This window comes from Penaeus monodon, chromosome 11, assembly GCF_015228065.2.
Source record: "Penaeus monodon isolate SGIC_2016 chromosome 11, NSTDA_Pmon_1, whole genome shotgun sequence".
NCBI lineage: Eukaryota > Metazoa > Arthropoda > Malacostraca > Decapoda > Penaeidae > Penaeus > Penaeus monodon.
Genome location: NC_051396.1, coordinates 30941730 through 30953560, shown reverse-complemented (window position 1 = coordinate 30953560; position 11831 = coordinate 30941730). Strand labels below are relative to the sequence as shown.

Here is an 11831-nt window from a genome sequence, read left to right as displayed (position 1 = left end):
TTATATATATAAATTATATATTTATATTTTAAAATTTTAATTATAGGGGGTTTTGGTGTGTTGTGTGTGTGGGGTTTGTGATTGTGTGTTGTGTGTTGTGTGTGGTGTGTGTTGTGGTGGTGTGTGTGGTGTGGGTTGTGTTTGTGTGTGTGGTGTGTGTGTGTGTGTGTGTGTGTGTGTGTGTGGTGTGTGTGTGTTTTTATAAATTTTATTATATATATATTTATTTATTTATATTGTATGTTGTTTATATATAAAATATGTATGTATTTAATATCTATTTTATCACATATTTTTCATATATAATATAAAATATATATTTTAATATATATATATATATATATATGTGGGTGTGTGTTGTGTGTGGTTTTGTGTGTGTGTGGTGTGTGTGTTGGTGTGTTTGTGTGTGTGTGGGTGGTGTATGTGTGTGTGGGGTGTGTGTGTGTTTTGTTGTGTGTGGTGTGTGTGTACGTAATATCTACAGCATAAGATAGATAGATAGATAAAAAAATAAATTATCCCTGCTTTATAATGGAAAACCCAAATTACATCTATGTGCATAGCTATATATGTATAGTAATATGTATATAAAATATATTAATATATATATATATATATATATATAATTAAAATATTTTATATGTGTGTGTGTGTGTTTTGTGTTGTGTGGGGTGTGTGTGGTGTTGTGGTGTGGTGTGGTGTATCGCTGTTCTTTTCTCCCCCTCTTTTCCTATATAAAATTATACAATATATATATATATAATATATATATTATATATATATATTTTAATATATATTATATATATATGTGGTGTGTGTGTGTGTGTGTGTTGGTGTGTTGTGTGTGTTGGTGTGTAGTATGTATTTTGTGTGTGTGTGCGTGTTGGTGTGTGTGTGTGTTATTTTATATATATATATATAATATATATATTAATATATTTTTAATATATATATTATATAAAAAATTTTTGTGTGTGTGTGTGTGTGTGTGTGTGGTGTGTGTTGTGGGTGTGTGTGTGGTGGTTGTGGTGTGTGTTGTTGTATTATTTTATATTATATATTATAAATATTATATATATATAATATTTTTAATATATATATATATATATATAATACATTTATTTACATATATAACACACTATATAAAACATTTTAAATTATATATATTTTATATAATATATAATATATTATATATAATATATAATATATATATTTTGTGTGGTGTGTGTGTGCGTGTGTGTGTGTGTTTGTGGTGTGTGTTGTGTGTGGTGTGTTGTGTGTGTGTGTGTGTGGTGCGTGTGTTTGTGGTTTTTTGTGGGTGTGTATGTGGTGTGGGGGTGTGGTGGGGGGGTGGTGGGGGGGGGTTGGGGGGGGTATGCGGTTTTTTGGTGGCGTGTGCTTGTGGTGTGTGTGGTTTGTGTGTGTTGCGTGGGTGTTTGTGTGTGTGTGTGGTGGTGTGTGTGTGTGTGTGTGTGTGTGTGTGTGTGTGTGGTGTGTGTGTTTTGTGTGTGTGTGTGTGGTGGTGTAGTGTGTTTGCGTATGTTGTATGCATTTTGGCATAATTACAAAACATTAAAAATGTTTTTTCAATAATAAACACGGGAATTAAAGTGCCCCATGGCCAGGGGAGCGGGGCAGACTTTTTTAAAAGAAAGTTTAAGCACACTTCTGCACCGTCGGGAACACTCACGTTTCCAAAATTTTTGTATTGCTGACGCAAATGATGCTAAGGGGTTAAAGTTTTCACACAAATAAAACCATTTTTGAAATTAAAAAAGGTGAAAAGAGGCAGAAACAAATTTAAATTTAAAACCGGTTTATAAACTGAAAAACCAAGGACCTGACAACCGGGGCGGCTATTTGTACCTCTCATTTATTTAAGAAAATTTAGTTCGGAATCTGAAACAAATCGATGTTCATTTTCGTCCCATCAACACCACAGAATCATGACAAATAATTGAAAAAATTGGGCTTTTGTGTTTTAATAAAATACAATGACATTATTTTTTGTATTTTAAAACACAATATAAATTCCCTCAACAACCAAAAGATATGACAAACACCAGATCTATCAAAAACATTTTATCCCAAATTTTTTTCGTTATTTTTCAATTAAGAGAAAAACTGTGTTTTTTTTCGTTAACACCTTCTGATTGCTTGGGGGACTTTACAAAACATAAAAAAAAATTTGGGTCCCGTTGCAAAAGTGGGAAAAAAACGTCTACACCAACTACTTATTACATCAATTGGCCCTTTTGGAAAGAACACCAATAAATCTAAACATCTTCCCCCCGGGGTGGTTCTCACTTCCGGGACGATCAGAGTGCAGCAGAATTCCGCCAATCTCAGCACTATTACAAGGTTGGTTTTTGTTAGGGAGTGCTATCTCATTTTCCCCGGTAGAACAATATTTCTTTTTTTTTTGTTTTTATTGATAGGGGTTTACTTAAACTTGACTCGAGCAACTAAATCCTGTCGTTTCATGAGAACCCTTCGTTTTCGCAGCATTCACAAAAACAGCTAAAATCGTTTCACGTCTCATTGTACACGGATGCGTAACCCCCGGGAGCCACCGTCCGTCTCAAAACACAGAATTTTTTCCCCAGTACTGGGCACTCATCCCGTTTCTAATCTTCCCTGATTTTTCCCCTTTCTCTCCCCGTTCAGCATTTCTTCGGATCCCCGCAGGAGGGAAAAGGGGAAGGAGACAGGGTTCGAGGGGGGGGCATGAAGACAGCTGTAGGGTCCAAGATGTCGACACTATCCTACGAAGGAAATTACTTCCTGGGGGTAGGACGTCCCCCCTCCTTTCCCGTTGGGTTTCATAATGTCTAACCCCCACAGTCTAAAAAAAAATAACAAAAGCTTAATGGATCTGATCATAGCAAGCTCTTTCTTTGAAAAAAATGGATATTGTTTCCTCATGTTACATTAAAGAAAAAAAATGTAAGTGAAGAGCGGCCCTAAAAGAAGATTTCAGCAGTTACTATTGAAATTGATTTGAGGGTAACTACAACAAAAACAAAAAAAATATGAAAAAGGATAAATAGTCTACGAACATAAAGTGGGTTTTATCTTTATTTTGCAAAATGGTTTCGCCATCTCAAAGGAGCACGGGGGGGACATGCTGTTAGAGCGGCACCACAAGCGCCTCCACCCACCGTGGGAGAGCGCTGTTCCTGTTTCCCATGTGAAGGGATTGTCAACGTTGTCGAGCCTTTGTAGACGCGCCGAGGGCCGGGGCTGCATACGCAGTTTTCGCACTGGGCCCTCTCCCTCGCCGATAGCCTGTCAATGCGGGCCGCTTTCTTGTTTATGTCCACGAAGGCCCTGTATCGCGTCCTCAGGGAGTCCCTTTTTCATGTCCAGTTCACGCATCTTTCACGTCCCCGTCTTTGCAGGGTCTTCTTTCTTGGGCCCCTGAACTGTCCTCCTCCTTTCCCTTTTGCCCGTTCCTGCGTCCCCTTTTGGGCTCTGCTTCCCCTCCGTCCGCGGCCTCCCCCGGCTGTCGTCGGTTCCCCCTTTCCTTTGTCGGCGCCTTTCCCTTTCGCCGCGGCGTTTCCCCGCGCGTCGCTGCCATCTTCTTGGCTCGTTGTCCCCTCCGTACGTCATCTCCGTATTGCGCCCCGTCTCCACTTTCTGTCATCGGCTCCCCCTTTTTGGCGCTGTCTTTTCCTCTTCCGCGTCTCGTCTTTTTTGTCGTCATCTCCGCCCTTTTGGGCCTCGTTTCTTTCCCCCTTCACGTCTCTTCTCCCTTTTTTCGTCCTCCCCCCCGTTTGGCGTTGCCAGTCCCCCCCTCCACTCCGGCATTTCCGGCTTTTGTGTTTTAACTAGATCTTCCTCTTTTTTCACCCGTTTTGTCTCTTTTTTTCTCTTTTGAAGTTTCCCCGGTGTTTTTACGATACCCGTTTTCTTCGGGTTCCCCTCCACCCCTCCCTTTCCCCTTTGGCGTTCCGCCGAGGCTCTCTACCCTTCTTTCGCTGTCGGCGGCAGGGGTTAAGAAGGGCACGCGGAAACCCACTGTCGGGATGCTCCCAAAAACCTTTAATCTTTGTGGCTTTTCGGGCGCTCCCTTTTACGGGGTAGTTTTCTGGTCGGGGGTTGAGGTGGTCAGAGCCGCCGACCCGTCCAACTAAAACCAAGAAACCCGGAAAACCACAAACCCCCTTGAAAAATCTCATACATCCTTCTCTCCGCACTTGCCCCGAGGGCCCCTGCCCCTTGGCTTTCGGGGCCTGTTGGGAAAGCCCTCCTGGTACCCCCGCCCCCTGCTGCTCCGGGAACCTCCCCCGGATCCGGTCGAGAGCCCGCTGGCTCGGGCTCCCTTTCCCGCCTAACCCAGCTCGCTCCGCCCTGTTTCCCCGACATTTGGCCTTTGCGTTAAAATTCTTCTACCCCTTTTTGGGGCCTCATTTATACCAACACTTCCTTTTATTAGGAAGATGTAAAATAAGAGAAAAAATAAAACTGCAGAAAAATTGGGAAGCAAAAAGTGTGAATGTAAACAAATTGGGAAATTCTTCATCTGTTTTTGATAATTATCCTGCACCCAAAGGGCATTTTAGAAAAGTTTGGGATCGTTTGTAAAACTTACAATGAACAGCTTTGCCAACTCCTACAAATTTAAATCAAAAAAACAATTTACCCTTCTTACAAACTTACAAATATCACCCCTGACAGACACAAATTACAAATAGACCGAATGGACGAAACAACCATTCTCGAACAAAGATACCCACGTGAAAAAGACAAACACAAACGAAGAAAAAATACGGAAAAAATAAAGCTCACCGATACTTCTCGTTGTCCTCCGCCAGCTGCTCCCCTGCGCTCCCCTCCCCCCTTCAACTCTTCATGGCCTGCCTGCTGGTCCCCGCCCCCCGCGCTTCTCACCTCTTTTGCGGGGGAGAGAGGACCACTTTCCAGGGGTTTCCTTTTGTTCTATATTTAATGCTTTTTATACTATGTGTGTGTATACATATATGAAAGGTTGTTTTTTTCTAACGTTTATTTCTTTCTATTTATTGTCTTCGTCTGTCATCTGTCCATTTTTTATTCATCTTCCTCTCTCTTCTCTTTTCCCCTCTCTCTCTCTCTCTCCCTTTTCTCTCTCCCCCTCTCTCTCCTCTCTCCTATATATTATATATATATATATTATTATATATATATATTTAATATTATATATTATATATATTAATAACATATAATTTATATATATATTATATATATATATATAATAATATATATATACAAATTCCCTCTATACATTTGTTCAAAAATTTTTTCATTTTTTTATTACATTTATATCTACTTCATAAGATTCTTGACAACAATATCGTAGTATTTCTATATTCTCCACGCCCAACGGGAAACAAAAATGCAGCAGCCCAACGCTTCATCCAGACGCAGATTACGTCCCATCGCCTGCATCTAGACAAAATTTATTTTCCAAAAATTTACAAATATGCAGTATCCCCTATGTGTCGCCAGGTATGCTTTCAAAGAGAGGTGATATTTTTACGTAATTGCAAATGAAACTCGCCAAGATCAATGATGGGGAAAATTTAAATATAATTTGGGTAGAGATGACATTCCCCTGTTTTAAAATTTTATTTTGATTTAACAGAGTTTTCGGCGTGAAATGCTACTCCATAGTTCGGATGCATTGGGAAGCAAGGGAGTGATTTTCCCGAAACGGCATAAAACTCTTTCATTTTTCCTCCTTTCTTATATACTGTCTTTCTGGGGGCTTTTATTTTCATTATCATAAACTTCAGCACTCACCAGGTCCTGATACTATAAGGGATACTAAAATCAATACTAAAAAAAAATTAATAAAACAAAGGGCAACAGGGAACATGAAAAGAAAAGGGGTTTCCCTTCAAAAATATAAAAAAAATTAAAAAAGTTTAAAACCCTTTTGGGAACTTGTTTTAATGCTTTCAGGAACTAAAAATAAAGTATGAAAGAACGTATAATACTCGAAGTGCAATATAAATATTTATCAATTATTCATCAACTATATCTCCCCCTTTCATTTAAACGCAATGGGATTTTTTCCCATTTTCTGCTTTTTTAGCGCGTACAAGCAAAAAAAAGTTTATGGTTAAATTAAATTGTTTAAAGTCAGAGAAAAGGGGGTTTTATGTTGTTTTCATTTTCTCTGTTTTATTTGATTTTTCTGTCTGTTGTCTAATATCTTTTTATCCCTTTCTTTCTGCTCCTGTTGTTTGTCTGCTGTTGTTTGTCTGCCCGTCCCTTTCTCCCTCCCTCCTTCCCCCCTTTCCCCCCCTCCTTTTCTCCCCCCCTCCTCCTCCCCCCTTCCCCCCCTTTCTCCCTCCCTTCCCCTCTCTTTATCTCCCTCCCTCTTCTTTATTACACATCTCAATCCCCGGAACGAACCGTGTTTGGTCTGGAGAGCGGCCAAGGTAGCGCTCAGTTGCTGTTCAGCCGCTCGTCGCTCACTCTTGACGTCGTCTGTGGTGTCCAGTTCGGTGGTCCGGCCTGTGCCCTGCGAAGGCAGAGGAGGAGGAAGGTCTCGCTAAAAGGGAGTAGGCTAAAGGGTGCGATATATATTATTATTATATTATATATATATATATATATATATATATTATATATATAATATATATATTATATAATAATTATAATATATATATAATATTTTATATATATAATTATATATATAATATATATATTATATTATATATATATAATATTATATTATAATATATATATATTATATAATACTAATATATATAATATTATAATATATATATTTATTTTAAAATTTTATTATATTAATATATTATAAATATATTTTATTATATATATATAATATATAATATATATATATAATATATATGCTCCTTTTTGCCCCTTCCTTTAGCGAGACCTTTTCCTCCTCTGCCTTGCAGGCCAGGCCGGGCCACCCAATGGACACCCCAGACGCGTCAAGAGTGACGACGAGCGCTAACACAACTGAGCGCTACTTGCCCCTCTCAGACCCAAAAACGGTTCGTTTCCCGGGGGTTGAATGTTAATAAGAAAAAAAGGGAGGGAGATAAAGAGAGGGGGAAGGGAGGGAGAAAGGGAGGGAAGGGGAGGAGGAGGGAGGGAGAGAAGGAGGGAGGGAAGGAGGGAAGGAGGGAGGGAGAAAGGGACAGGCAGACAAACAGACAGACAGACAAACAGACAGAGAGACAGAAAGAAATGGATAAGAGATATTAGACAACAGACAGACAAATCAAGTATAAAACGAGAGAAAATGAAAGACAACATATAACCCCTTTCTCTGTACATTAACAATTTAATTTAACCATAAAACTTTTTTTGTGCTTGTACTGCGCATAAGAAGCAGAAAATAGGTAACAATCCCATTGCGTGCTAAATGTAAGCGAGGAAAGTATATATGTTGATGAATAATTGATGAATATTTATATTGCACTTCGAGATATTATACAGTCTCATTCATACTTTATTCTTTAGTTCCTGTAAAGCATTCAAAGCAAGGTTGCACAAGGGTGTAACTTTGTTCTAATATTTTTTTATACTTTGAACGAAACCTTTTCTTCTCTCATGTTCCTCTGTTGACCTTTGTTTCTATTATATTTTCTTTTTAGTATTGATATTAGTATCACCTTATAGTATCAGGACCTCGGTGAGTGACTGAAGTTTACTGATAATGGAAAATGAAAGACCCCATGAAAGACAGTGATATAGAGAAAGGAGGATAAATGAAAGAGTATTATGACTCGCTTTACTGAGAATCACTCCCTTGCATTCCAACTCGCATCCGAACTATGGAGTAGCAATTTCACGCCGTAACTCTGTTAAGATCATAATCAAACTATAATCAGAGGATATGTCATCTCTATCCAAATTATATTTCATATTCCATCATCTGCATCTTGGCGAGATTCATTTGCAATTACGTACCAATATCGACCTCTCTTTGAAAAGCATATCCTGGGCGACCACATAGGGGATACTCGCATATTTGTGAATTATTGGAAATAAATTTTGTCTAGATGCAGGCGATGGGACGTAATCTGCGTCTGGATTGAATGCAGCTTGGTGGCTGCTGCACTTTGCTTCAGTTGGAGCGCTGGAGGAATATAGAACTATACTACAGATATTGTTGTCAAGATATCTTATGAATGTAGATATAAATGTAATAAATAAATGAATAAATTTCTTGAACAAATGTATAGATGGATATATATGTATATATATATATATATATATATATATATATATATATATATATATATATATTATATGTATATATATATATATATATATATAATATATATATATATATATATATATATATATATATATATATATATATATATAGAGAGAGAGAGAGAGAGAGAGAGAGAGAGAGAGAGAGAGAGAGAGAGAGAGAGAGAGAGAGAGAGAGACAGATGAATAAATAAATGGACAGATAGACAGACAGACAGATCAATAAATAGATAGAGAAATAAACGAATTAGCAAAAAACAACCATTCATATATGTATACACACACATAGTATAAAAAGCATTTCCATACTAGAACACAAGGAAAGCCTGAAAGTGAGTCCTCTCTCGCCCGCAGAAGATGAGGTGATGAAGCTGCGGGAGGCGGCGGACCAGCAGAGCGAGGCCATGAAGAGTCTGAAGGCGGAGGTGGAGCGCATGAGGCAGCAGCTGGCGGAGGACAACGAGAAGTATCGGTGAGCTTTATTTCTTCTCGTATTTTTTTCTTTCGTTTGTGTTTGTCTTTCTTTCACGTTGAGGTATCATTCGTTCGAGAATGGTTCGTTTGCTGTCCATTCCGGTACTTATTTGTAATGTGTGTCTGTCACTGGGTGATATTTGTAAGTTTGATAAGAAGGGTAAATTGTTTGTTTGATTTAATAGTTGTATGGAGTTTGGCAAAGCTGTTTCATTGTAATGTATTACAAACTGATACCAACCATTTCTCAAATGTCCTTAGGTGCAGGATAATTATCATAAAACAGATGAAGAATTTACCAATTTGTTTACATTCACACATTTTGCTTCACCAATTTTCTGCAGCGTTATTTATTCTCTTACTTCTACATCTTCCTAATATAAGTGAAGTGTTGGTATGCAATGAGGCCCTAAAGCAGGTAGAAGAATTTTAACGCGAAGGCCGAATGTCTGGGAAACAGGGCGGAGCGAGCTCGGTTAGAGCAGGAAGGAGCCCGAGTCCAGCAGGCTCTCGACCGGATCCAGGAGGAGGTTGCCCGGGAGCAGCAGAGGGCGAGGTACCAGGGAGGGCTTTACCAACAGGCCCTCGAGAAGCTCAAGCAGGCAGAGGCCTCGGCGGCAAGTGCGGAGAGCAAGGTATGTATGAGACTTTTCTCAAAGGAGGTTGTGGTTTTCCAGGGTGTGCTTGGATGAGGTTGGACGGGGTCTGGCGGCTCTGACCACCTCAAGCCCCGACCAGAAAACTCAGCCCGTCAAAGGAGCGTCCGATAAGGCCAGCAAAGACTTGAAGGTTCTGGAGCATCCCGACAGTGGGCTTCCGCGTGCGCCTTCTTCGACCCCTGCCGCCGACAGCGAGAAGAAGGGTAGAGACGCCTCGCGCGGAACTGCCGACAGGGAAAGGGAGGGAGTGGAGAGGGAACCCGAAGCAACGGGTATCGTAAAAACAGCCGAGGAAACTTCGAAAGAGGAAAAAGAAGAGACAAAACGAGGTGATAAAGAGGAAGATCTAGTTAAAGACACAAAAGCCGGAAATGCCGGAGTGGAGGAGGGGACTGGCAACGCCAACGGTGGGGAGGACGACAAGAAGGGAGAAGAGGACGTAGAAGAGGGAAAGAACGAGGCCAAAGGCGGAGATGACGACAAGAAAGACGACGACGCGGAAGAGGAAAACGACAGCGCCAAAAGGGGAGACGATGACACGAAAGATGGAGACGGCGACGCTAATGACGGAGATGACGCTACGGGAGGGGACAACGAGCCAGACGAAGATGGCAGCGACGCGCAGGGAAACGCCGACGGCGAAATGGAAGGCGCCGACGAAGGAAAGGGGGAACCCGACGACAGCCGTGGGAGCGCCGACGGCACGGAGGGGGAAGCAGAGACCAAAGAGGACGCAGGAACGGGCGAAAGGAAGGAGGAGGACAGTTCAGAGGCCAAGCAAGAAGAACCCTGCGAAGACGAGGACTGTGAAAGATGCGTGAACTGGACGATGATAATGGACTCCCTCGAGGACGCGATACAGGGCCTTCAGCTGGACATCAACAAGCAAGCGGCCCGCATTGACAGGCTATCGGCGAGGGAGAGGGCCCAGTGCGACAACTGCGTCATGCAGCACCTGGTCCTCGGCGCTGTCTACAACAGGCTCGACAACGTTGACAAGTACTCTCACATGTTGGACAACAGGATACAGTCGCTCTCCCACAGGTGGGCTGGAGGTCGCTTGTCGGTGCTCGCTCTTAACAGCATGTCCTCCCTGTGGCTCCTTTGAGATGGCAGAAACCACTTTTTTGCAGAATAAAGATCAAACCACTTGTATGTTCGTAGTAGCTAGTTATCCTCTTCATAGTTTTTTGTTGTTGTTGTAGTTAGCCTCTATCAAGTTCAGAGATAGTAACTGCTGAAATCTTCGTTTTATGGCCACGCTCTTCACATTACATATTTTTTCTTCTAATGTAACATGAGGTAACAATATCCACTGATTTTGCGAAGAAAGAGCTTGCTGATGATCAGAGTCACATTAAGCTTTTTGCCTTTATTTTATTTTCAGACTGCTGAGCTGTTAGACATTATGAGAACAACGGGCAAGGAGAGGGACGTCCTACGCCAGGAAGTCACGTTCCTTCGTAGGATAGTGTCGACATCTTCGGATCCTACAGCTGCTCTAGTCATGCCGCCCCTCGAACTCCTGTCTCCTTCTCCTATTCCTCCTGCCGCGGATGCCGAAGAAATGCTGGACACGGGGAGAGAAGGAAGAAATCAGGAAGAGTTAGAAGTCGGGATGAGTGCCGCAGTACTGGCAAACGATTCTGTGTTTAGAGACGTGACGGTGGCTCCGGGTGTTACGCTACTCCAGCTGTACAATGAGACGTGAAGCGATTTCAGCTGTTTTAGTGAATGCTGCGATAATCCGAAGGGTTCTCATGAAACGACAGGATATCTCAGTTGCTCGAGTCAAGTTCAAGTTAACTCCAGCTATCAATAAAAACAAACAAAAAAGAAATATTGTTCTACCGGTGAAAATGAGATAGCACTCACCTAACAAAGACTCGAACCTTGCTAATGAGTGCTGAGATTGGCGGAATTTCTGCTGCACTCTGATCGCTCCTGGGAAGTGATGAACCACCAGCTGTAGGAGAGATGTTCAGTATGTTATTGTGTGTTCTTCCACATGGACCAATTGATGTTAATAAGTAGTTGGTTGTAGACGTTTTTACCCACTTGTGCCAACGGTAATCCAACTTTTTTTCTAATGTTCGTTAAAGTCCTCCCAAGCATATCAGAAGGTGTTAACGAAAAATACACAGTTATTCTCTGTAATTGAAAGTAACGAAAATAAATTGGTATAAAATGTCTTATGTATAGATCTGGTGTTTGTCATCATCTTCTGGTTGTCTGAGGCAATTCATATTGTGATTTTAAAACTACAAATCATAATGTCATTGTACTTATTCATATAAATCACAAACTGATCCACAATTTGTTTTCAATTATTTCGTCACTGATTCTGTGGTGTTGATGGCACGAAAATGAACCATCGATTTGTTTTCAGATTCCCGAACTAATATTTTCTTAAATAAATGAGAGGTACAAATAGCCGCCTGGTTGTCAGGA

At 40.8% G+C, this 11831-nt stretch overlaps 1 protein-coding gene across 1 annotated transcript; it reads left to right on the top strand.

Annotated features, from left to right (window-relative positions):
* Positions 1-8581: 8581 nt before the first annotated feature.
* On the top strand, positions 8582-11569 carry LOC119578913 (retinitis pigmentosa 1-like 1 protein; the record flags this gene model as incomplete). Its single annotated transcript, XM_037926584.1, is given in 3 exon segments — positions 8582-8719; positions 9399-10424; positions 10768-11569. Coding segments are annotated over 3 exon segments (1149 nt in total). The 5' UTR covers positions 8582-8612.
* Between the last annotated feature and the right edge of the window lie 262 nt (positions 11570-11831).